Consider the following 27,736-nt stretch of genomic DNA (forward strand, 5'->3'; position numbering starts at 1 on the left):
CTCACCGTTTTGGTGTTGTTAGATTTCAGCAGTGCTTTCAGCTCTGTGGACCTCGACTAAAGTTAAAGCTAACGATATCACATCAACATGGCTTGATCTCACTGCTGGCGTACCCCAAGGCGGCGTTCTTTTTCCTCTTCTCTTCTCTGTCTTTATTAACAATATTTCCAGAGTCATTACTTCTCCTTCCTTCTATTTGGACGCGACTGAGGAGCTACTTAACAAATTAGAACGTCTTCAAAATTTCGCCATACGCTTTATTTATGGCTGGTGACTGGCTGGGACTGGATACGGTTAAAATAAAGGACTGTTGAATCAGAACCAATATCTCGTAAACCTTTACGCAGAGAATGAGGGGTGCAAGTATATGCGGACAACAGGTTCGAATGTAAATGTGCAAGTCATTTTCTCTATGATTATTAAATGTGGACCTCATTTTGTTATTTATTACCTAAAAGTACTTAATTAAGTACCTCTCACATTAATGCTTAATGCTTATACTATCTATTTTTTTAAGCTAATGTATCGTGTGTGTGATTACTATGATGTTTGAACAATAAGGGATACTTAATGACTATTTTTATTGTATTATTATTACTCTCGTTGTATATTTTACTAAAAGTAGGGTTGGGGACGGTTGAAACATTTGTTGCAGGTACGGTTGATACACAAATGTGTGTGTTCATGTTTATATTTTGTCTATACAGAGAGTTCGAGTGAAGAAATTTCCAGGGAAGAAATTGACTTGTCGAGCTATAGTAATGCATATGAGGAAGTATAAACTGGGATAGGGATGCCCGATGATGATCGATTTTCGATGAACATCGATGTTAACAATTAAAACATCGAGATTTTAACATCGGGGGATATTGGGGGATTGTGGATTCGCGCGTCTCGATTTGTGGATGCGGTGGGACACGTTGGCTAACATCGATGTTTTTCTTTCGATTTTTATCGAACATCGATGCTTTAGCTTCCATGTTGACATCGGTGTCAACATTGATGATTTTCTAACATCGGGTACTTATCCCTAAGCGCGGGATTCGTTACGGAAAGCGGCAGACAAGCATGGTATAAGCTACTGTTCCTTCTTATCAGGCAAAGACGACGAAGGTATTGGGTACAAAGCGTGTCGTTGTCTCAGGAGTGAGAATTATCTAAACACTTAATTCAATGTACTAATATATATTTCGGCCTATTTAAGAAGAGGCCTGGTCTCAACTGACTAATGTATATGTTTATTTTAATTTCAAATATTTATAAATATAGTAACCCGAGAACTATACAGCCATATTGTAGTCAAAACTTCACATTTGATTTTCACTCAACATAATCGTCACTTGGTTTATATACAATTAAAAGCTAAACTGTTTCAACTACTGTTTCTACTCTACACCTGTTAATTTACTCTCCTCTTCATCCAAATGGACAATGTTATTTTTGACTACTTATTTTAAAGTGTTATTCCACACTTAAGGAACTGTTTTTCTAAGTGTGAGTTAACACTTGCAAATTATCAAAAATATTTAATAAATAGAATTCTCTTGTCCAACGATAATTCTTAGTAATTATCTTTGAGTAGCGGCAATTTGTAAAAAACTCCCTACAGATATGGTAACAACATAAATAAGGTGTGACAAGCTTATAAGAATTTCGACGTAGCTTGATGAGAACATATGGCTTAGCGGTCAGAGCGCTTGGACGGTTATCAAGAGGCACGAGTTCAAATTTTCATTTACGTTTTCTAGAAAGTTGATTGTAAAATTGTTGATGATTTATGCTGAGCGATATATACCTTTACTTTCAGAGACGAATGTCCTCGCTGCATGACCGACGACTGCCTTCTCTTGTGTGGTAGATATTGCCACTGGACTGAGCTTCGATAGGATAATAAGGCCAGGGCTTGAATACTAGAATTTTTCAGAGGTTTATACTAAACTACTACTATTTTAATGTTACAAATCACTTGCTGTAAACACAGAACATGTATACATATTCATATACAGTTCAAACTTATAACATCGGATGTCAATACAAAGTTATTTTACAGGGCTAGTTATTTTATAGTAAGGCTGGCCGGCGCCGTTTTACTTGGAGGGTTTGGTTTTAATCCGGAGACATAAAATAAAATGTACATATGCAGCATTTTTTATTGATTGCATTATACAAACGACAAAGTTTAAACACTAGTTACAATTATATTATGCAAAACTGTTTATCTACACTAAGCGTTTCTTATCATAGTAATAATTTTGTATATATTATAATATGTAATTAAGTTATATTTTTTTCAAAAAAGCACTTAGCGCATTTCTTTGTAATGATATATAAAAATAAATTAAAAAAAACAAACAAACGTGCTTTCAGGTAACTCTGAGAATCGGGTATTATAAATATTTTTTATCATTTGAGAAGTGTTATTCCACCCTCAACTTACAAAAAAGTATTGTATTATAATTCATGTCCGACCGAAACAAGGTTTTCAGCCTAAACCGAATCTTTTTAATATACCTACAGTAAAATTAAAGACTAACTGAAACAGTCGATAGAGATGGTTCCACAATATTATTTCTCTCAATTTTACCTAGAAAAGTTTAGACTATATATTTTAAAAATGTTTTTTCCTTTTTCATTCGATTCCAAATAAGTGATATTTCCACTATCGATTTTAAGATATAACATAGTGGACCTCAATTTAATAAAATTCTTGCTTGTTCCATCTATTTTTGAAATCGTATAATTAAAATTTGAATGTTGTAGAATTAGAAATCTTGATAAGAATACGTTCTTAGTTTATTGCTGAAAGCGTTTAGACGGTTTGCAATTGACGCATTGTTGCAGTTCGAGTTTAGCTACGCTCAAATATTTTTAATTGTCAAACGTCTTTTTTAAACTTTTTGCTTAGCTTAAAAAAACACTTAATAACATAAGTATTGAATTTATATCGCGTAGCGTATCAAATAAATGGGCTCTCAAATTAATAACTGAAGTAACTTTTATTAAAAAAAAAACAAGAATTAACCACGCTCTTATCCATATCCTATAAAAAAATAATTTTGATTTTGAAATAAACAAGCAAATCAAATTGAAAGTATTTTTGGGACGTAGACACTCAATTATGAAAACGTTTCCACGCAATATTCGCTGATACTTATAATTCATGGAACACAACAATAATTACGACAGCAGAGTGAAGCCTAACAAAGTATTTACTTAGAAACCAAAACTATAGCCGAACCTACGAGTTCTGTCAATAAATATAGTTAATTACCTAGAAATACCGGTGTATTTAGTACTATCTATGTTACCCCGTACGCACCACAGATGGATCGGTAGTTACAAACCTCACTTTTAAAATGGCACCAAGTGTCAGTGTACACTTCGTACTTGCCAGAGATTGCTCACTCCTTACTTTTTATATAAATTATTATTTTATTATTATATTAACAGTACAATCTCATTAACACGGTCACTTGTTTATTTGGAGCAAGTAATGTATATTACAGTAAGAGCAAAGAGTCGTGGCCGCATGATATTATTTAATTTTAATCTTATGTTGTCAAGTAAAGTAACTGTTCTGTGTGTGTTTTAGGGTTTCGTATCTCAAAATAAAATAAAATCAAAATCGTTATTGAATTACTTCGATCTCCATCTGTCCATCTGACAAGAATATTTATTGAGCTTCATGCTATCGCTTCAACTTGCACAACAATATATCACAATTAAGGAATATTTCAAAACTATGTTGTCAGTTGAAATCGAGATATGTTACAGATATAAAAAAAATCTATGAATCATTAAAAATATATCTTTATTTTTATGAACAAACCAACAAGTGGAAGCAACCGTTCCAATAATATAGTCTATTCTTTAAACTATTAAAGAATAGTATACTAATACAGGGTCGCAATCATGGTGGAAATTGCTAACGTAGGAACGAAACGCATTAAGACTGTATTTTTATCCGCACAGCGAAAAAATAGAACTAATTGCCTGTATATCCTATGACATACTATAGACAACACTCCCACGTCTAGAAAAACATAGTGAATGACTAATTATAATCAAGCTTGATGCTTGATTGAAACCTATTTCAATATATAAAAAAATAGTACCGGGTTTAATGAGATTATAATGTGTTTATTACACAAGTCGTTGTTTATAAAATTATAATAAAATAATAAAAGTTACAGCTCCAATTTATTATGACGGATAATATGTTCGAGAAATATGAAATGTTGTGTTATATTTAAAATAAAATACATATTCCATATGAAATATAAAAAAATATGAATTATAAAATTATAGTAAATAGCTCAAACTGAAAAAAATACACCAGTGTACTAAAAACTAGACTCCCTGACTTATACACAATTGGAAATTATTGCACAAAACCTAATGTCAAATATTCTAGAATATTATAGAATATTACAGAATATTATTAGCAATGTAATGTTTAATAACCACTTCTAGAGACGTTCATCGCCATTTTCATATTTATTATACAAACTACAAAAAAAAAGTGATAAAAAAAACACAAAAAAAGTTGCCAAACACATATTTACATGGGGTTCATTGATTATCTCTTAACTTTCCAAAAACACAGTCAGAAATAAAACAAATAAGTCAAAAAAACGTACAGTCAGTAAAAAAAACAAATGAAAAACAATTTCCATTTGTGAAACATTCGAAAAATAAGCTTATTTTGTAAACGTTGCGCAGTACATTACATTATTATATTATATTAAGGCAGATATCACTCGGGCTCTAGTTATTCCGCCTGACTAGAGAATCACCGATATATCATATATTAACTATAAATAAATAGCGCAAAATATTTTTAGAAAACATATATAAAATTTAAAGAAGCAGAATCGAACCCGCACCTCTTGGAAATTCTCCAAGCGCTTTGAACACGAAGTCACACGTTCTTGTATTTCGACGTAGTTTGCCTTACAATTAGTATCCCCACCATGTTCAAACTATATATGTTTTTCAAAAATATTGTTCTACCCTTCTGGAGTAACATTTTAAAAAAAATCTTAATAGTAATAAATAGCAAATTACTTACAAACACGTCTAAAATATATATAAATCAATAAAAGTGGTATATGTATAAATGACCTCACACGTCAAAGAGGTCAAAGTGTGACAAGGGTGCCTATATTCTGTGATATCACATTTTAAATATATAATATATTAGCGACTCGTGGTTTTGCCAGCTTAATCTTATTGTTATATTAATGATAGCCAAATTACACAAAAAGTTTACATAAATTTTAGCCCATATGTTATTCCGATTTATAAGCTATTTTACTATAAAGTATCATCAAAATTCGTTCAGTAGTTTTTACGCGAAAGTGCAACAAACAACCATCCGTTACACAAAATATCACATTTCTAATATTAGTAAGACAAACGTAGTTCCAGAACTGCTGTTATAATTTAACAATTTCTAGTGTGAAGTTGCAACATGTGACCGGGAAGGTCACAAATCAAAAAAAAATCTTATGGCTTTATTTATGTAATCAAAAATAATGATAAAAACTAAAAATCACAATACAGCGTATAAAGCGTGCTAGTGGGCTAAATATGCTAAACTTACAATAAAAATTAATCGTTATTTATAAATTTTACAAAAAAATTACACACCAAAAATAAAACACTAAGTACACTACGATTAAAGTATTAATAATATAATTTGCACCATAAACATTTTGGGTTGAACGAGACCAAGCATTAGTCTCAATACTTAAACAGTAAACTTGTGATGCAACACGCTAAATACGCTAAGACGCTACAAGGGCGGGGGCGGGAATGGGTTTTTGTCCTAGGGCGGCGCTAACACGTAAATACTAACACGCTAATAAGTGACGAAGTCGTCTATAATGGCGGGCGAGGCAGTTCTTGTTCTCATGCTTGCCAATCGTGCATACGTAGTGACATGACCGCCGTCGCACGATGACGCTACCACGCTATCAAGCTATCACTTTAACTCACAAATACGCTAACACGCCACCACGCTCGTACATATCCACCACGCCCCCCTAACAACACGCTACCGCATCAACCCGCAAGCACAGCGTGCTCAACACGTTAACACACAAGAGTCTCCGCGGGCTTATCGCTCGTGCACACGTACACGTAATCCCCGTCGGAGGGGGGGCGGGGGCGCGGGCGGCGCGTGGCGGGCGGCGGCGGGGCGCGGCGCTAGGCGGGCGCCACCTGCCACACTATGAGGTGGCTGCGGGCGGCGCGCTCGAGCGTGTTGTGACCGCTCGACGTGTTGTCCTCCGCCGTGGCACTATCTTCTAGCTCCGAGTCCGCTGTAACACAATATATTTCTTTGTTCTTTAAACTATATAGGACGGAAGGCAAAGATAGTTTTGAATGGCGGAACTTAATACCGCAGCTTATCTTACCAGAGCGGTACAGGAAAATGAAAATAACTAATCCTCCCGAGTCGTGTAAGTGGTAACAATAATACAGATAATAAATAGTACACAAGTTAGTAACTTTGAATATTAGTAATGTTTATAAACAACATATACATATACAACAGTAAATAGCAAAGCATTACGTATCGTCTGTTAGTGCGAGGCCCCAAATCCCAAGCGACGTGATCCCATGATTGATGATTATCAATGACAAAGTAAGAACGTACCGGTGACTAGAACGGTTATATTTGCTTATATTTTATCAGGTACGTTCAGGGGTCAACGATCTGCCATACAATGATGTGGGAGGCTGTGTCTCTGACGTCATCGGCATGCTCCTCTAGGCAGAAATATAAATGCGACCGATATATAACACACATTACATAAAGACAGCACATCTCACTAATTCCGGCACTATATAACACTAGAAGCTATCGTATCGCATGAGAACTCGATACGACTTGTTTTTTGTAATCAATCATTTTCAGATTTAGAATTATTTATTAGTATGCTTTATAGCATTACATAAAATTTAAATCATATTTTTATTGATGATCGGGAGATATTTCTATAACTGTTACGTAATATCTATCTATTAACTAGTTACGTAGTATAGTATAAAAATAATTCTCAATTGAAATATGCGCTATATTTCAATGCAATCTTTGCTTAAAAATCTTGTCTAATATATTTATAATGATTATTTTCATCAGATATAACATTTTTAAACGTATCGATTTATCCAAGTGCCGGGATTAGTAAGATTGTACTGTACTTGCATCTAATTTCCACTAATATGTAAGCCGTCATCTTGTTACATGTTAGTGAAAAATTTGCTGGGTAGAAACAAAAAAATGAATAGGCAACTACAACATTTTATGTATAACTAAGTAAATAGTCCTATTGGGGCTCCATCCGGATTGAATATAATATTAAGTAAATTATGTCAGTCTTAGTGGAAGCTACCGCCTGTATAAAATGCAAATGTTTATAAATACGTACATACGTATATATATACGTATAGAATGACGGATATTAAATTAGTTAAGCTGGATAGAGCACCGGGATGTCTGTTATAGTAAGCTATAAAACTACTAATAATTTTGTGATGTTCATAAAAGCTCTGCTTACCTACTTTGAAAATATTTAACCAGCAATAGAATGTATTAACAAAAATGTTCATAAAATAATTAAATATTATGATAAGGGACCATCCATAAATTAAGTCACATGATTTTTATAATTTTTTGATCCGTCCGTGTCACATCTGGTCACATATTTCGCACTTCCCCTAATTAGCTTCCTATTACATCGAGAAATTATCAAATTAAAATAGTGGTTCCAAAAATATGTTTACATATTATATTTTGAAATGCAATGTTACGTAATGTAGGTAGCCTTGTAAGACAATGTCACACTTGGTCGACTGACTTGACTGACTTTACTTATGGATGGTCAGAAAGTATGGTGGACAAGTCGTTGACGTTGGCGTTGGCGATCTGAACTTTTGCGCATTGATTACTCGGGAAGAAAACAATTAAAAAGCAATAAAAGATCTTAAAATGAAATATAATAATATATATAATATTCATCTACCTGTTGGGAGGCCACAACTTACCTATACATACAACACATTCTCAGTACCGAATGACAAAATGAAGCAAGCAAAGCGATATGACGACGTCGCTGGGATAAATGTACGTGATGACGTAACACTGTGAGCATACAAGTGGACGATACTAGTGTGTGTATATGTGTACGCGAGTAGAGATATGCGTGATTGTCAGTCTAAGACGCATATTATGTGTGCATGTATGTGCGCGCGGGCAGATACACAAATGAATAATAATGTGTCCACCATATTACTAAAAATAATTATAATTTTAATCTACTATCTATGTATATGTAAGTAATAATTACCTATTCTAAAGTCGATGTATCCTTCACCACCGGATATCACGAGGGTGGGCGGCGATGGAGCTGGCAATGGGGCAGCTACGGTGGTTAGGGCGGCGGGGGCGGCATCAGGATCAGGAGAGGGCGGCGCAGCTAACACAGCCCTCTCAGGCGATGGCGGCGGCGAAGGCGTCATTGCCTGCGCTTGAGCTGGCGACTCAGCACCAGACACAGCGACGAAAAACGTAACAGCCTCCCTATGCCCGTGGAAGCTGAGCTGTGCGTGCGCCATAGAGCACAACGGAATGGCGGCACCGTCGTCACCGTCGGACAACGGAACGGATATTACAACACCATTGCTTGTACCTATCCATAGACGACCGGAGCTGACCAGCAATGCTGTGATCCGAACTAACGAAAACCCAAGTTTACCGGTACCGAGCATCTTGCTTACATAGGGCTCAATATCCACGTCTTTCAAATGACTATATGTCCTCGCGCTATATAATCTTAGCGCGGAGTCCATTTTGATGGACACCCACACACCATCTCTATGAGCGGCCAGCTGTCGCACCTGGCTTTCGCGTCGAGGGTGGGCTTCCAAGGAGTGTAGCACGCGCCGCGAACGCGGTTCAACCACGACCACGCGGTTACGATAACCGCACCAGACGACGCCGCCGACGGCGCTCAGGCACCGCACTGACCACTTGGGCTCACCGAGGACCACCAGCCAATAATTAGCGAAGTCCCATCTACCGTCCGGCAAACGGGAGAACAACGCTATGGTACCGTCAGCCAACGCGACGACGGCACGCGAAGCGCACCACACTATCGATAAAATAGCGTCGTTCAGCTTCACTCTTGCCAAACACCGACTGTAGTTGTTTATAGCGGAGTGCACATATAGGTTTCCGCTTTTGGTTCCGAGCCACATGGTGGTCATGACTGTGGGGGAATCTCTGGAAGTAACTTCGTCCCCCTTGACAGCACCACCACCACTGGCACTACCGCCACTAGTTGCCGCATCCGACTGTTCCTGCGCAAACGCGTCGATGCCCGTCTCCGGTGAACTCCTGCCCATAATCACTGTAAATTTAAAACAATTTAATTATAATCCTACTAATACTGTATACTAGTGACACTCTAGCGACTTGGCGTACTTGCACTACATAACTATTAATTTACTAATCTGTATGACTTTCATTTTCTAATAATATCGTTTTAAAAACAATATCTAAGCCTATAATTAAAAGTAATGTTTCAGCCAATTCGATAAAACAGTCTTTCGATATAGCAATTGTCGAAAACATTCTTTAAAATGGTATAATTTTTTTATTTATAAATCGATTGAAATAAAACTAAGGGAAGCTTGTCAAAATAAAATAGTGAACACTGTAATTAAATCGGTTAAACCGATTCTGAGTGAGGGAAAGCACAAACAAACTAATAAATAAATAGACAAACAGACAAAAAACATGGCTCCGTTATTAAACGCCACGGATAACATTTTTTCTTAATCCCAAGTTTTTCGACTTATTATAAGTATGACCGATTTTATTATAAGTATGACGTGAAAGTTTGTGAGGATGGATGTTTGTTCCACTTTCACGCAAAAACTACTGAACTGAATTATGATAAAACTTCACAGCCATATAGTTTATACATTTGAATAACACAGGCTACAATTTATCTAAAGATTTTATATAATTTAGCTATAACACTGACATTAAGTGGGCGAAGTGACATTTGCTTCTCTAGTAAATTATAATATTAAATATTAATTATATTATAGACGTCAATCAATAATATAATTAATAATGAATATTATAATTTGCGGCCTATTGAAAACTCAAATAAAAACGATGTAGCTAATTCAGGTTGTGTGGATACATTGATAAATAATTCTACACATCATCGATCGCAAGCACTTATTACCTTGGCGCGATTATTAGTAGTTCTTCTGAATAAAGATTATTTAATTTTTTTTAAAGTTTTATTAAATTACCGTTGACGGGCGTGGAAGAAAGCGGTGGGCTGTCGGCTAGGGCAGAGTCCGCGTCGCCTTCGCCGCCTTTAGTTGCGCCATCGCCGCCTTCACCGCGCTGAACGGCGCTCTGCACGGGCGGTGTCTCCTTGACGGGCGTACTAGGCGGAGTTAGCAGAGTGGCTTGCACCTGTTATCAAATCAAAACATCTTTTATGATAAAAATGTGATAGGGGTCTATTACGGTAAAAGAAACGCTTCTTATACTTTTTTCGTAAAGATTCAAATGATTTAATAGACACATTGTGTCTAAGTCTCTTGTTTTAAGAGACTTCTGTTTTCCACTTTCCGTCGCATTCTCGAAGCATTGCGTGTTGAGTTGCGGAACTCAACGCCACGCTTTGCATTGTTACCAGAGGTAACAAATGAAAATATTAAACTACTAGGATAAATAAATCTACACTAACATAATAAAAATGAAGTTTCTTTAGTTTAACACAGTGATAGCAGTGTGTGAACTACAATGTCAAATTGATTTATGTTGTGAATAGTCCATTTATCCACGAAGCCTATAGACTATACCTAAGGCTATAGACATCTCGAAAGTATATAATATTTTGTTGCCTACATATTTGGTTGTGCCGACTACGACGCCGCCATCTTCCTCCACCGCGTTGTTAGACAGCCCGTTGCTCTGACTCTCAGTCGACTCGCTTTTGCCGACGCAGAACAACGATTGCTATTTAATAAAAATATATTTTTAAAATGAAATGTACGTATATAAATGATATTAATTTAACATTTATAATAATGTATTTTTTTGTTTTTACTTTTGTTCACGATGTATCTGTAATTTAATGTTACGACACCCAATTGTACACGTATCTCTCCAATTTATGAGACATTGTGTGTTCAGTGTTGGCAATTAACGTCGCGGTTTGTTTCATTACCAGAAGGAAAAAATGAAAATAATTAGTCCCAGATTAGAAATCGAACCCACAATCGTCGCTTCCTGTGTCTTAAGCTGTGCCTCTGCGCAACGACGGCCTTTATAATAAATAATTATTTGTAAATTTAATAATGAATATATAATAGTTATTTATTATTATTTTTTCAATAAAAATGTTTACTGCATATTATGTAAAGATATAAGGCCGTGGGATACGTACGATTGTAAACGCGACAGTTGTGGGTGGATTTCTGGTTTTGTGGCTTAACTCCCAAGTTTTCTCTACCTACCCTGCTGTATACGGGATACAGCGTGAACCTAAACCAAAAATGTAAAACTATTATTAAATGATTGCATCATTTACAGTACAGTCGACGAGTCGTGGTCACTCTGAAGTTAGCTGTAGATGCGCAGAATTGATTTTAGGATATTTTCTTACTTTTGATTATTTTCTTTCAAAGGGAACAATGCGCAACCGTTCAGAAAATCTAACTCCAGAGCGACCACGACTTCTCAACGGCACTGTATATCTGTATACTTATACACTCACAGAGTGTCGTTTATTTCCATCTTCGGTTTCAGCTAGGCCGGTTTGAGCGGCGATGGCTGATTGGGCGGTCGTTGAAGCCGCATCGGGGACGATTTGGGCGGTTTGGGCGGCGTCATGTTCACGGTAGTCCTCGTCGGTAGCGGCCGGCACTGACGCCACGCATAATATATGCTTGTCAGTCACTGGAAACGACTCGATTACCTCTGCTGGGTTGTTAGCATCTATTATCTGGATTAAAAAAAGTGTAAACGTCCATGAATAAATATATTATGTGAAAAATACGAATTTTTAGGTAATAGTTTTAACAGTAAAAATGGTAATTATTTAATAAAAAGTTTACTTAGAAGTGTGTGATTTTCTATTTTATGAATACCTTATATTTTGGTAGATTTATCAAATTGCAATATTATCATATTGTCCCACAAATAATTATAAGCAATTCAAATAAACATTCTCCCTGACTTTTTAATGTAACGCCAGTCGTGGCGCAGGGGCACAAGTGTGGACTGTAACAACGACTGGTTTTTTTTTTTTTTTTTTTTTTTTATTTTAAAAAACTACATCCACGGGCTCATAGTTGCCCGTGCCTTTTTTTATTTTAAGAAAGTTCTTTTAATGTGGCGTACTTAATTTTGGGACAATTTAAACTGTACTTATATCTAGAGCTTATACTAGAGGGGTTGGATGAGACCCCTACCGACAATTTTTTTTTTTTTTTTTTTTTTTTTTAAATTTTAAAAATATATTATAATTATTAGAGAAATTATTAGAATAAAAATTATAATTATTAGAGTCTTTTGTATAATTATTATAGTCTTTTGTATAATTATTATGTATATAGGTGTGGAATTTTAGATTTGGCCTGGCTTATGCAGAACGCCTTCCTTAAGTTTACAACAACGACTGGTTGTAGGTTTCATCCCCACTCGTGGAAATGAAATATTTAAATTTATATTTTCACTTCTTCGCTCCAGTGTCGAGCCAAAGCGCGGCGTTGAGTTCCGCCACTCAACACGCAATACCTTAACAATTTAGCGGAAAATAGGGGAACGTAGTGTCTTAACACTAGGTTCCCTCTTCTTACCCTGCGGTGAGCGGGATACAGCTTGAAGCTGATCATGGGAGACTATTAGATCACGTTATAGTTTCGATACATTGGCCTCGTTTTTAAGGTTCCATACTTTTTAAGGAAAAAAGGACCCCTTATAAGATCTATCTGCTGTCCGTCTGTCAGTCTCTCTGTTTGTCAGTCTGTCTGTGTCTGTCAAGTCCCTTTATCTCAGGAACACTTGGAGGTTAGGTTTGAATTTTAACCCCATATCCGCCGATAGGCCAGAGATCTGAGTATATACTCAGATCTACCCTCTCTGATCGTGACCTATAAATATAAAATAACCTTTTTTTTGTTTTACTTTTATCTCACGGCTCCGTAAATAAAGGAAAGTAAGTTTCTAATTGTAGATTATTTTTATAAGATTAAAACATAGTAAAGATAAAATAAATAATTAATATAATTAAATGAACTATATTAAAATTAAGATTTTCATATATTTTAATTACGTTCTTTTCCATACTGATGAATTTTTAAAATAGGAGATATTGATTTTTATAATATTATTAAGTTTTCAAAACATGTTATCTGCTAAGAAATTATAAAATTATTTTCTACATAGGTTACTAGAAATGGACAAAAAGCAGTGATTTTAATGGCATGTTTACAAAAAAAACTTTTATAAAAATTAATATGTTTTATAGTATAGTCTTTGATAGTAGAAGTCAAATAATATTTAATTATTTAATTATTGCTATTATTTTAACAGACTGTGTCCGCTTTTCGCCGGAATTCAAGAAACTGCATGTAGAGTGGCGGAATATAGAATAAAGTTTTTAAAATGATTACCATAACAACACCTTTGTTCTTGGTACTGGCACAAATCCATACTAGCGATGAGAGACGATCAGCGCGTCCTTGCGCCGCACTCATTTCGTACGCTGAAAATTATATCGATAAACATAACGAGTTAAGACGTTTGGATCCTAACGATGGCGGAGCGGCACACCGTCAGACTAAAAATGCAAACAACGATCGTGGGTTGGATTTCCACCTGAGAGAATGAATTATTTTAATTTCCTTGCTGTAGTAACAAGGCAAAACGCAGCGTTGACTTTCATCACACAACACGCAATATGACCAAAATTGCATATAAAATGGAGCCGATGTCCTAACATTAGGTTCCTTCTGACTACCCCTCTATACACAGGATATAGCGTAGAGCTAAAAAAATACTTACCTAACGAAACATCATCACGGCGCACGCCACAATCGACGGGCGCGGCGCACAACAATGCCATCTGCGGCTCCGACTCCGCTATGGGGCGGCAGAACACCGGCACAGGTACGGGGACCCCGCCCCTGTGGGCGGCGACCCCGCCACCGACGCCACCGAACCCGGCGACCCCGCCGCCCTTACACGGCAAACTCCACCCATACGCCTGTGTCACATAAATATATTTATTATAAAGTCAGAGTATAATCACGTGGTGCGCCTGAGATTGCGTTTATCTGTTTCACTAGTCAATGCATGTATGAATGACTGGCAACTCAAGGCATGTACGAATGTGTGAAGGATGAAGTTATAAGCACATATAATATGTTCAAAATATAACTTTCGCTCACTGGTTATTGCTATAATCCACTCGCAGTTCGCTCGTTTCACTTTATTTTGCTATTATAGCCAATTTAGGCAAAATCTTTACCTAAATTGTATCACCGCTGTGTTACCATATAAAATGAAAATAATATAAATAAATATGTAAGAAAAAAAATCAAGTAAATATGAGTTTACGCCTAAATAATAATAACTATACATAATATTTAAATATACATACAAATATTAGAAAAAATTAAATCACCTGCGTTCTACCGTCCTCTTTCCTCACGTGGGCACGAACTTGTCTGAACTGGTCCGTACGTGTCGGAACATGTTCGTGACGGCGGTGAGTGTGCGCGTGCGAGTGTGTGTGTGAGTGGTCAGATAGCTGTGTCTCTAGGAAGTCCGCTTGTGTGCGTGAGTGTCTTAGCGCGGGCTGCGGAGCTGCTACTGCTCGTAATTGTGGCGTCGATACAGGCCGCTGTGGACGCTCTGAACTGGAATGTAAAAATTTTGTAATAGTTAAATATTTGTATGTATATTGATTATGGTGGGTGTTGCCATTCGCAAAAAGCATATAGTATTACATATAAGGTAGGCATAGGGAACCTAGTGTTAAGACACTCTGTTCCCCACTTTTCGCCGAAATCTGAAGGCATTGCGTCTTGAGTGGCGGAACTCAACACCGTGCTTTGCCTGGAAGCCAGAGCGAAGAAATTAAAATATAAATTTGAAATTAAAAAATATTTAATTTCCTCGAATGCGGATCGAACCCATACCCAGTCGACTGGCCCCGCGCCACGACTGGTCTGGTTATATATTCTTTTTATTTTTTTGATTTAGCGATACTTCGCAGCAACGATCAAATTTTATATCAAACAGAAAAGCTCGCATTTTTTTTTTCGGTCTACGGCAATATTGTCATTGTTAACAAATGTCCACGTTTTTTAACCTTAAGTTTTATTCTTAGCATACGCTAGTCTCTGCATACCTCTCTCGTCTTATCCACTTCATATAAACATGTCTCCTCCTAGTATTGTTTTGAAATATATCTTTTATATGTGGAAAATAAATATTTTAAATATAAAGCTGAAAATAAATGTGGCCCCCACACCATCGTTGTCCACATTTTGAAATCCAGCCCTGCCTATACTCACTAGCCAACAAGCAAAATGTTAACTTTTTATGTTCAGTAATTTCTTCTAAGTTTTCTGTCAATCACTCACTATTGGAAAAGTTTTATATATATTAGTATTACAGTACTTCGACCGGATCCAATAATTAGAACCTAATCAAACTCTCATAAAACTATCCTTAAAGTATCCTAAGTTGTTGTATGCTGTCCGTCCCACTGAACTACGACGACCCCCCAAGCATCAAAATCAAAATATATTTTTTCATATAAAATATTATAAACACATGCAAATTGCTACTTAATACAAACCTACAAAACAATTATCACTTATTCGATTGCTTTACAATACTATAACTTTCATCAATACAATCGCATTGACACTCACACTTTAACACAAGTAAAACAAATGGTACATTCTACTAATGTCTACAAAAATATCAACACAGAACTTTTCTGATATAAAAATCGAAAGTCGCCTGTTGAGAAAATTAATGAAGGACACATTATAGATATACATATATAAGAATGTATATAAATGTAAATATGTATATATGGGAGTATGTGTCCTCAATGACACCGTCGCACAGCAACGCGGTGTGGGTTTGATGTCTATTCGAGGGAGTGAATTATTTTCGTGTTAGTAAAAAGAAAAAGCAACACGGTACGCCTCCAGAATTCGACAGAAAGCGGGGAACGAAGTGTCTTAAAACTACTACTATTTTACTAAGTTTAAAGGTACAGAGTAAGGCTGCTGCATTTATAATAACCAAACCAGGAATATAATGTAAATTCAAGTAAAGTATATTTTTAATTCATTAAAATATATTTTTAATCAATATTCGCATTTGAAATACTTCGCAATCGTTTCGCAATAAATAGGTATACCCGTATATTGAACATCGCTTTTTTGTCGCTATAATTACCTCTTTACTTAATTTTCTTTTCTCTTTAGTCTCCGTTCAGTTTCTCTTGAAACATGTGATATGCGGTGTGTGTGCATAGCAGGTGATTGTAAACGTGGCGTTTGTGGGTTCAACCCCTACTTGGGGGAATGAATTATTTTCATTTCCTCATTCTGGTAAAAAGCCAAAGCGAACTATTCAGATCTGTGACAATATCTCGAAGATTTACAACTTCCCCTCCAACTACGCTGCTTACTGCGGGACACAGCGTGAAACCATAAACCGATACAATTTGTACAAATCATGCAACATAGTGTCTCACATTACCTGAATAGGTTACTAAAGAACTTCCAAATGCTCTGCTTGCTCTTCTTATCTATCGACGTATCCTGCATGCGTGTTGCACGCATCATCTCGGTCCACCGCACTGCATCCTGAAGTTCCATAAATCTCTCCTTATACTGATTCCGTTCCATTAAAACTCGGGCCATTTCGACTCGAGTGAATTTCCTACGCTGAGCCATCGGGACGTCGGCTTCGTCGTCATTATCCCGCGACGGTTCACGCACGGCTTCACGTAGAGCACGCACTTCCTCTTCAAGCGAGGCCACTCGGGCCCTCAGTCGTTCGCGCGCCGCACTTAGTGCGCTCACTTCTTCACGCAATATCTCTTGTTCACCAGTTAATTCATCAACTTTAACTATCAGATCATCTTTGACTACGTTCAGCGCGTTTTTGGTCGCTAGTAACTCGTTATTTTCTAATATAAGATTTTCAACTTCTTTGCCCATGCCTGGAATTGACAAAGTAACAATTATTAACACTGGCACAGATAAACACACATACTACAGCCACCATAGCCATCTACCGTACCAAACATAAATATTAAGCGAAAAAATAAATACAATGTATATACAAAAGCTTGTGAACGATATGATGACAAAATTAATACAATACAGACTAAAAAAAGGGGAGCATATATTTAAATAAAACGACTTACCGAAATAGTTATCGTTAACTGCATGCCGATGCAACGATTGTTAGAACGCATGGAAATAGAACAAACTGCATTAGTTGTTAGCTCGGGATCATATAGCGAAGAAAGTAAATTAGAAATCTAGTACATTTAATATTTAAAATAACATATAACATGAGGATACAAAAGATGAAGAACAAAATGACGGCAAATAAATTAAAGATGAATATTGTAACTACAGTATGGTCGACGAGTCGTGGCCGCCTTAAAGTAAATGTTTAAAGTCAAATGTGCACTGTCATCGACCCGTCGTCAGCACTGTATATACATATAATGTAAGCAACTCACCCGAGGACGCATATTCGCCGGGGTGCACCCAGCTGCCTGTAACCAGAAACAACGTGTCTGTCAATCACACACTCACAACTCTGTCTGTCATTGTCAAAACAAATGGACATAACATTTTATACTAAAATTGTATGTAGCGAAAGCTTTAAAGCTGAGCAGACTAGTCGCTGTCGAGACTGACCGGTGATATCAGTGCCGTCGTCACCATCTGCTATGCCCCCGTCCGTATCATGGAAGGCTAACTCTTGGTACAGAGTGTTTCCGCTTCGCTTTTCGCTTTTGGTCTGCGAACGACCGGTTGTCGCTCCAGCGCTGGCCGGGGCCGCTGTGGGTGTCACCGGCGATGTCGCCTACATAATACATTAAATTTTAAAAAACATTGTACATTGAAACGTGATCTCGTTAATCAAATATCGTTCGATATCGAATAGGAACTTTCAAATTGTCAATTCACATAGAAAAAGGTGAGTAATGTCAGTCCTAACAGCCACAAGCATCTTTGGAGACAGTTCTGTTATATTTGTATCGGTACGCCTCATTACCATTCTGCAATCTGACATAAGACAACAATACTAAATAAGTATACTATATATAATATTAACATATTAATACACCAGTGACCCGCTCCCGGCGATAAATTGATAGGTATATCTTTTTTATTTATGAACCGATTGAACTGTTTTTGGGGTAAGGTGGTAAGGACAAACGCACAGACAAACAAATGAAAATTGAAACGAATCATATTTTAGTATTTTTACTATTACACTGATAAATACCTACAATATTTTTAGTTACATTTTTATTTTATGTATAGATAGAATGGCGACAAGTTACGTATACGTAACCATTTAGCTGAGTGGCACTTATTTTGCAATCATCCTCAATCATCAATTCCTAGCGGGTGTTCGTCGCCGCGCCGCCAACGTGGGAACTTCTTATCGGTTCGCGACCAATTGTGCATTTATATGAATTAAGTGTTAAGACATTCCATTTCTTATTTCCAATGGCGGACCTAAACGCCACGCCTCGTCTACCAGAGCGCGGAAACGATCGCATTTATAGTCAGAGATTTTCCCATTGCGTTCCAATAGCCTCAATATTACATATATTGAGTTTTTCTTATAAAAATATATGAAGCATTATAAAATCGTGCAAGTTATAATAATGTAATAGTATTAAGAAATTAAGAGATCACTTTAATTTCATTTAAAGTAAAATGAATTATTGATTACTTTAAATTTAAAAAATTAAAATCATTCTGATAACACTTCACGGACTCATTTCAAATATTTAAAAAAAAACATCAAAAACGCATTAAAATCCTTACACATTTTATTAAACACAACAAACATAAAAAAACAACAACAGCAAAATAAAAAAAAAGGTCATCGCCCTAAATATTGTAACCTAACCTGACTGTGTTGAGTGATCGGGTCGGTCTGATGCGCGCGTTCAACAGTCCTAGCGGCTGCAAGTTCGGCGCCTAACGCCGGAGAACGCGAAGGCGGCGATGGCGGCGAAGGTGGCGATGGCGACAAGCTGCCCGCACTGCCGCCCAAACTATCACGCTCTGCAGCTTCTAACGACGCGAACCCGAAGGACACGGGCCCGGAAGACCTCGCGCCGCCCAGCGTTAAACGCCCCCGCGCCTCACCCCGTTCTCCCGCAGTACTAAGGAGTAGTTTAGTCCGCTCCATATAGTCCATGTGCGTTTTGAACAGCTCCGTGTAACGTTCGTGCAGCTTTGCATATTCCTAAATATACACACAATTTTTTATTTAGATATATTTAAATAAACTTTTGTAAGTACAAAGCAACCACCAGGTCAGAAGGATGTTCTAATGTGAGTAATCGATACTATACTAAGGCGAAGAGATTAATGGTCAACTGGCACATTATGAAAACCAATAACTAAGAACCAAACTGAAGCATGCTGATCTCAGACAGAATTAGAACTAGTAGGGCTAAAATTGAAAGATTTTTTTGTGTTGGATAGTCCATTTATCAAGGATGTACTCTACATGCTATTTATTAATTGTTTTGATAGAACTATCACATTTGGATTTGAATGTAGGAAGCAAAGGGTATTTTGTATATTCAAAAACAATTAAGACATAATTAATTTTTAATAACAAACTATGAAAACTATATAAATTACCTTTTTGAGTTCATTTTCGCGCTCCTCCAATCGGCTGGCATGGTCTAAGGAGTTCTTGTATTTTAGTTCAAGCATGCGGACTATACTGTCCAGTGCCTCCAGCCGGCCTGTCAGATCTTTTCTTTCACCTTCATAATGATCTTCAGACTCCAATAACTGTTTAAAAATGACTTAATTACTATTCAATTAATAATAATTGTTTCTGTTAAACAATAATGTTGAACTATTTTATTTATATCTTTTTTAACTTCACATTATATCTCACATATAGCAGGATAGGCACAGGAAACCATAATACTTTGGGTGTTGAGCAGCAGAACTTAATGCAGTGCTTGTCTCCCAGATTGATGAAATGTAAATATTTCCCCCAAGTCTATAGTCATGCACTATCCCATTACAACACATCAATTTTTTATTAAAACTGCTATTCAAATGACAAGCAAATATTTTTCTTTTGTTTAGTATGTACTAATCAAAAGTAATTAACTTAAAACTAATTTTGAATACTAATAAGGGAAGAAAAATGAAGAAGATATTTGTGTAATGTTATTATTAGGCAATATATTGAGCAAGGATATTAAAGAATGTAGTTGTTTACCTTGAGATTTAGATAGCACAGTGGGTGACACATAATACATCAATTATTTAACAATGTCTACTATAATTAAAACATGATCACAATAAATGAACAATGAAATATATGAAACAAACATTCGTGAATGACTGCCTGAAATCATTTTAAATAGCCTTGTAAGCGAAACAAAGGAAATTGAACCAAGGTCTACAGTGTTTTAGTGTGAAAACATCATTCACAAGTCACCTTTTGCTCTGAATGTTTCCTGGCGGACTTCTCGCGCTCGTATTGTGTAACAAGTTGTTCGTTGTCCTCTCGCAGCAGCTCCAGTTCTACCTCGTGCTCCTGGTTAGTCTGGTACGCAGAGTCCAGGCACTCCAGTACGTTCACCAGCAGAGGCATCAACGTCTTTACTACGTCTTCGTCGTATCTCGCTATCATCTTTTCAAATTCTTGATAAATACTACCTGCGAGGGACTGAACCTTCTCCGACATCACTACATGGCTGTCTTCGTGAGTGCCGTAGATGGTCTCCGCCGTGGCGTAGCCACTACTCGCACTATCGTCGAAATTCATGATCGAAAGGAAGGAAAGACCTATCGAGCTACAACTATCATCGGCCGCGACAGCTAGTAAATTTTACGCGAAATCATGATTAGTAAAATTGTGTACAATATTGTACGATGACGTGATCGTATGCTATTTTAATAAATTATTGTGTAGTGCATAACGTTGTTTGTCTAAATAGCATCACCTAAATAGATATAAATATGTAGAGTAAGAGAGAAAAAGAATACAGGGTAATCACACCATTTGTTTGATTGACGTATATTTGCTGTACTGCACAGAAAAAAGTTCGATAACGATTGACGTTGGAACCGTTTCCGGACATAGACAACCGTCCTATCCGCCATCCGGATTTACTATTTCTGTTTATGACAAGGTTATTATATTATACTTTTTATATAAAAATACCACAAAATATTTAGCTAACTTGATTCTTTTTTTATAAATTCATAACGAATGTTGTTAAGTATTTTACAAATGTAGTGCAAAAATTTGTATTCCGCAATTTTTCAGCAACGACCATTTTGTACTAACGACAATATTGATTATATGTAATTTAATTGTCATCAGAACTGAAGTCGTAATCCAAATTCAACTGAATCGAACACTAAGAAGTGGGTCAAATTGGGCTTGAAAGTTTAAAATAAACAATTATTACTATGACTGCTTATGAATTTAGTCAAACAGGTAATTTAAGTTCTTCTTGAGTAAAGAAAACACCCACAGTTTAGATCAAACAAACTAACATTACAAGTACTATCATGTATTTCATATTGGTGGTGACACGATAACGTTTATTGCTTCTTAATTATTCATTCATTTAAAAATAATTATGTTTATTTCGTGGAATTATTAACTGTAGGAACAAATAATTAAAAAACATAATCAATATGTTGTTAATATTATAGATAGGACAGTTAGTTAACTGTTAAAAATGAAATTTAAAAACATCAAAAAATCATAGAAACACAAATAACACAATGACGCGGTTTAAAACAATCCGTGGAACATTTATACACTTAAAAAGAATGTTAAGTATGAAAAACGTCCTTGAATCTCGGAATTGAAATTTTAGTTACATTGTTAAACTTAAAGGTATGACATAGAGAATATCGGCTCTGGTAGACAAAGCAAGATATTGAGTTCCACTATTCCCGTTCCACATTCTCATAAATTGGGGGTCGTGAAGGTGTAAATTTATCAATCTCAAACATAAGGTTTTATTTGCCGATTCTGTTATATAAAGGATACAGTGTAAAGCAATTTATTTTATTTTTATTAAGACTATGATATTAAGATTATGTACAACCTATAAGTATCCGAACAACAAATTTGGCTGACGTAAACACACTGACGTGCCGTTATGTCAGTCGTTCCTTGTTGTCAACGCATCGTTATTAGTTTGTAATTTGTATGCTAAATTAGAAATTTATAGTGCCTATTCATTTTAGATATAAATTTATTATGAAATAACTACAACAACTTACTAATCTTCATATAATCCATGTATATGTATATCCCTATTACATTAGTATAAACAGTATACAATTATAGAACGATATTTTGGTTAATATTACAGGCGTCATCATGCCTAACGAGAAATCTGTAATTGTGACCTATATACTGTGGTTATTCGGTGGTTTATTCGGCGTACATCATTTTTACTTGCGTCGTGATAGACATGCCTTCGTCTGGTGGACAACCCTTGGGGGTTTCGGCATCGGGTGGCTGGGTGAAGTGTTGCGGATACCTCGGTACGTTAGAGATGCCAACGAAGATCCTCAATACATACAAGAATTGGTAAAAAGAATGCTACAAAATAAGAAGGTGGGTACATTATTTTAATGCACATTTTGTCTTATTTTGCACTTGCTTGTTTAATATATTTTTTGATATGTGACCCTTTTTAATTCTTTAGGTGTTTAGATAGACTAACTTAATCTAAAGTAAACTAACTTAATCTAAAGTAAGTAAACTTATTTTTAAATTTTCATGCTTACTTAAAAAACTTCTTTTATTGTGACTACTAGTGACTACAATTTTATTAATCTCTATACAATTTTGTAATACATACTAAATCTTTTCTTTTCCATAATATATGAGGAGCACTATAGATAATACTAAGTCTATTGCTTATGTTTTAAAATGCTCTTTAACAAATTGCAAACATTACTACTCCAAAGGTTGAACCACCACCAATAAAAGCACTTCTGGTTCTAATTTTTTTTATATACTATTATTTATTAGCATACAACACTGATATACTTTAATAAACATTTTATTTTATCTTCTTAAACATACTTCTTAATTCTTCTATAACTTTTATTAAAATCAAATCAAATCAGCTTCACACCATATGGGATACCCCGCACACAGCAGGGTAGGCAGAGGGAACCAAGTGTCAAGACACTCTGTTCCCCACTTTCTGCCAAATTCTGAAGGCATTGCTGTTATATCAGCTTTATTAATATTACTTTTTTGATTTGATTTAATTTTAATGCTGGTATAATATGCATGCTAGAAACTCACAGATACATTATTTTATCAACATTTTGTTTATTTTTATTTATGATTTTCTAGCAAACTTTTATTAATATTAATTTAATTATTTTATTAAGTAAGGGTTACTAGTCTATGTATTAATTGCTTTATTGTTCTATTCTATGAAGGATCAACATCGGGGTGATGGAAGTTGTTGGTTGAGGTAAATAAAAAAAGCATGTTTTATGTGCAATGAAATGTTTGGCTTTTTATTTATAGTAATTATTATTATATATATTATGTAAGCAACAAAAAAGATTTGGGCGAACCTAGTGTTAAGACATCTGATCCCCACTTGCCTTCTCAACTTTCACGATATAGCTTGTTGAGTGGTCTCAATGCTACCCATTGTCTATCAGAGTGGGCAAATGAATAATTTATATATAATTATTCTCCCAATTGGTGCTCAAACCCAAGAACATTGTGTTCCAATCTGACTGACAAATAAATTATAATTTATAAATGTAACTTATTAACAAAGGAACATAAAGTGTGTTTTTGTATTTTAATTTATACTAATAATAAATTGCAAATTTACACTACATTTATTATATTTTTACAGTTTTGGAACCAACATATAAATATCATAAAAATTTTATAAACTAACATACTACTGGTTTTAAAGAAGTACAAATTACAAAGCTGCTAATGAATAGGCATATTTATATTTCCCTTGAAACATTACTTACTATTTATCTATCTATTTATGTTGATTAACAGACTTATCTATTTATGTTGATTTATAGCACTGAGCACTAATATGTGTGATAAAAGTGAACTAAATAAAAAATATATGTGAACAAATTAAATGCACAGTACAGTCAGCAAGTTGAAACCGCACTGAATTTATGCTACGACTCATGGGCTGTACTGTATATACCTGTTGCAACTTGTCTACTAATATCTGATCCACATCAGCCTGGTCGAGGCCAAGGTGCTTGCTCTTCCAATATATAAATATAAACATGGAATCATTGCTGATAGTATTCTCAAGATAGTCTTTGTAAAATTGTAACTTATTTCCACTCATTTTGTTGGTTAATGGTAGAAAAAATTGATATTCAATAGTTTTCTGTCATAAATTTTTAGTATATTTTCACTTAATATTATTAAAATATAAAAAAACAGCTTCTCATTTGAAATATAAAAATGAATGTAAATGAATAGTAATTCAATTAGGCTACTTTGCTCAACAGAGTGTATGCAATGTCTAAGTAGGCAACTGTCTCTTATTGTAATAATAGAGTAATTTCACTTAAGACATTTCTAGTTTTGATATAATATGTGGTAAGATGGCTTCTTTGTGTGAATTGTGACTGTCTGTTCCATTCATTTGAGAGGTTTCAGAGGCTTGCTCAAGTAAAGTGAACCATGTTGATATTTCATAATGACATACTTATTTATTGTAATGAATAATTTATCAAAAAAAATGTTTGATTTTTATTATAATTTCAAGAGAGTTGTTATTATTATATTGCAACGAAGATATATTAGTGTTGTTCCACAGCCTCCATTCTCCATCAATCGTTTCTCTGGCATGATGGTGGTTGCCTACTCCTGGGGGCAGATGATGATGCTGGCCATTCCTCCTGACGACTTCTGGGGCATTAATTTTAGATACTTAGACCTCCTTGTGCCTTTTGCTGTCGCCCTTGGTAAGTATGCATTTGTTAAATTCATAATTTTTTTATTAATTTCACGCTGTACCTCACACAGAGAAAGAAGGGGGATCGAGCCAACAACCGTCGTGTTACTGTCACACCCTTGTGCTCCGGGGCCACGACGGTCTTTTATGATTTTTAACTACGTTATATTTTTCCCAAAGTTTGCAAGGCGTGAAAGAAAAAAGAAAAAAAAATAGTAACAGATTATAAAACGTATATTAAAAAAAATCCCAATATACTATTTCATGATCACAATATTTCTATCAATTATAAAACCACCAATGCTGTGAAATGATTTTTGTGTTAAAATATTTGTTAAAGTAGGACAATCAACGCTATAAGGTGAATATTAAGTGTGCTGTATGTTTTAGAAAATCTTTAAAGATTTGGTACGTTGCAGAAATCAAAGCTATGTCTCTTGGAAACTGTTCAAGCGCTCTGACCACTGAGCCATATGTTCACATCACATAAAACGCGGGTTCGAATCCCGCTTCGTTATTTTTTTAAAACTTTTCTGTCCCTATTGTGTAATAACCTTTAACCTTTATTCTTTTTTGACTAAAAAGTTAAAAAAAGAATTGAATAGATTGTGTTGTGTACAGGTGTGTGGACGGTGGGCAACATAGGACGTGAGCGTGGCGGGTTACGCTGGGCGCTAGCTGCCGCATACGTGGCCTACCCCGCTCGCTACTACCTGTACGACGAAAGCCTGTGGCTCACCGCTGTCGTACTCGCGTCAGCCCTCGCGTTTGACTCCTTCTCTAAGGAATGGCGTCGCACTCCTCCCCGCAGACGCAGCGTTATACGCCGCGTTGCAGTACTGGCTGTGTGTGCAGCGGTCTACGCCGCGTTATGGTGCGGCTATTTGTATTTCCACGGCACGGTGACGGACAGCGAGGGCGACGAGGTGCCGATATACGAGGCGTTGCATCATTTCTTCACTAGTCCTTGGTGGTTGGATGTTCAACAGTGTGTTGCGGACACGTGGCGTTACGCGCAGCATCATGGCTGGTATGAAGTGTGGAGGCAGATGGTGGATCTGTCAGACCCTCGCGGTGAACGGCACGCCTTGAGTGTGTTAGGGCTGCCTGCGGGCGCGGCTCAAGCAGATATCACCGCGCATTGGCGGCGTTTATCGCGTGACTACCACCCGGACAAAGTGCGTGCAAAAGACGCAGTTGAACGCCGTCTGGCGCACGACCGTTTCGTTGAAATTCAGCGCGCATATGAGGTACTCTCTAGCAGTAAACACCGCCGCGCACGCCGCAATAAACGAGACAATTCCGACACTGCAGACACTCCTGACACTATACACGTGTAGAGCGCTGAGAGTGGCGAGAGATAGCACCCACATGCATTTATGATGCCAAATGTAAGTTAGATTGTGGTCGAAGATAGAAATTATGCATTTTTTAAATATTTAATCTCATATTTGTATGTTGCAATTTGATATGAATCATTATTTATAATATGAGCAGCGAAACGAATACTATGAAATCAGGGATGTTACGGATGCAACAGGGTACTGATATGACTGTTTGCAAGAATGGTATAACAAAAACGGGATATAACAAGTCATGAGACATTCTTGCAAACAGCGAGTATGAATAAAATTCAAAATTTTACATTAAATCCGAAATAATCCGAAACTTTTATATCGTATCTTATTACGGTTACAGATACCCTTACGGAGCTCCGAAACGTCCTTGTTCGAAATAACACAATGTTAGTACATAAGTTTGGGTCACGCGAGCCTACTCGTCCGGTCCTCCTTCCGTCCGAGGTTTTTTTATGGTAGTGTATTTTAAGTTATAATCTATTTTAAATTTGTATTTTCTGTATAATTGTGACATTAAATTATATTAAATAAATTATTGATGTTTTTTAATTGTATATTTCAAAACTATGCTTAAGTTAATCATTGTCCCAGAAATATATTTCATGACAAAGAGCGGCCGTCGCGTTAGGCCGTATCTACTTTCATATTTCATGATTTTTTTAGTTTAGCTGTATCCAGCTGTTAACAGGGTAGGTAGAGGGAACCTGGGAATGTAGTCCTAATTCTAGACGCATGGCGTGTTGATTGGCATAACTTAACGCGTCGTTTTTCCTTGTTATCAAGTTGAAGTACATTTCAGAGTAGAAATTGTTTTTCTTTTTAAGTTTTGTAACAACGAAGACTTTTTAAAATTTAAAAATATTGAGGCCCTCGTGACCCTGTGGGACAGCACCTGACTTTAAACGTATTGGTTGTAAGTCCGATCTCCACTGGTATGGTATGTTTTAAATTATTTTAATTTTTCCGCCCTGGTAGATAAGGCGACTTGAGTTCCGCCACTCAACACGCAATGTCTCGGATATTGGGCGGAGCGTGGGAAACGGAGTGTCTTAACACTAAATTCCT

General features: G+C 36.1%; 2 protein-coding genes across 7 annotated transcripts; one reads left to right on the forward strand and one right to left on the reverse strand.

Moving 5' to 3' along the window:
* Positions 1–2,132: 2,132 nt before the first annotated feature.
* syd (JNK-interacting protein syd) lies at positions 2,133–21,441 on the reverse strand. Of its 4 annotated transcripts, XM_085206065.1 has the most exons (16): positions 20,807–21,441; positions 19,987–20,142; positions 19,241–19,582; positions 18,010–18,178; positions 17,829–17,864; positions 17,505–17,522; positions 16,832–17,297; positions 14,730–14,964; positions 14,108–14,309; positions 13,717–13,808; positions 11,817–12,044; positions 10,946–11,056; positions 10,339–10,507; positions 8,358–9,419; positions 6,665–6,777; positions 2,133–6,326 (listed from the first exon to the last, which is right to left on the reverse strand). In XM_085206065.1, the coding sequence occupies exons 1-15, from the start codon at positions 21,134–21,136 to the stop codon at positions 6,710–6,712; spliced, it is 3,684 nt and encodes a 1,227-aa protein (XP_085062191.1). In that variant the 5' UTR covers positions 21,137–21,441; the 3' UTR covers positions 2,133–6,326; positions 6,665–6,709. The 4 variants fall into 4 exon arrangements, with proteins under 4 accessions (XP_085062191.1, XP_085062189.1, XP_085062192.1 ...); XM_085206063.1 differs by lacking the exon at positions 6,665–6,777 and having other exon boundaries at positions 20,807–21,440; XM_085206066.1 differs by lacking the exons at positions 6,665–6,777; positions 20,807–21,441 and adding an exon at positions 20,585–20,770.
* Positions 21,442–22,360: 919 nt separating this feature from the next.
* wus (TM2 and DnaJ domain-containing protein wurst) lies at positions 22,361–27,206 on the forward strand. 3 transcript variants are annotated; one of them, XM_085206075.1, is made up of 4 exons: positions 22,361–22,381; positions 22,707–22,954; positions 25,176–25,323; positions 25,935–27,206. In XM_085206075.1, exons 2-4 carry the CDS (start codon positions 22,715–22,717, stop codon positions 26,651–26,653), a joined length of 1,107 nt encoding a protein of 368 aa, XP_085062201.1. In that variant the 5' UTR covers positions 22,361–22,381; positions 22,707–22,714; the 3' UTR covers positions 26,654–27,206. The 3 variants fall into 3 exon arrangements, with proteins under 3 accessions (XP_085062201.1, XP_085062200.1, XP_085062199.1); XM_085206074.1 differs by lacking the exon at positions 22,361–22,381 and adding an exon at positions 22,504–22,538; XM_085206073.1 differs by lacking the exon at positions 22,361–22,381 and adding an exon at positions 22,506–22,527.
* The last annotated feature ends 530 nt before the right edge of the window (positions 27,207–27,736 follow it).

Source organism: Heliconius melpomene, chromosome 21 (genome assembly GCF_056956725.1).
Source record: "Heliconius melpomene rosina isolate 202511_hmr_F chromosome 21, ASM5695672v1, whole genome shotgun sequence".
Classification (NCBI taxonomy): Eukaryota; Metazoa; Arthropoda; class Insecta; order Lepidoptera; family Nymphalidae; genus Heliconius; species Heliconius melpomene.

Excerpts from the sequence above, each read along its gene's own strand:
- syd (XM_085206063.1), bottom strand. The coding sequence starts at position 21,136 with ATGAATTTCGACGATAGTGCGAGTAGTGGCTACGCCACGGCGGAGACC. Across the intron at positions 12,045-13,716 it reads AGAACAAAGGTGTTGTTATG|ATAATAGATGCTAACAACCC; the intron begins GTAATCATTTTA and ends TTTTTAATCCAG. Across the intron at positions 10,508-10,945 it reads TAGTCGGCACAACCAAATAT|GTGCAAGCCACTCTGCTAAC; the intron begins GTAGGCAACAAA and ends ATTTGATAACAG.
- wus (XM_085206075.1), top strand. The coding sequence starts at position 22,715 with ATGCCTAACGAGAAATCTGTAATTGTGACCTATATACTGTGGTTATTC. Across the intron at positions 22,955-25,175 it reads GAATGCTACAAAATAAGAAG|CCTCCATTCTCCATCAATCG; the intron begins GTGGGTACATTA and ends GTTGTTCCACAG. Across the intron at positions 25,324-25,934 it reads GCCTTTTGCTGTCGCCCTTG|GTGTGTGGACGGTGGGCAAC; the intron begins GTAAGTATGCAT and ends TGTTGTGTACAG.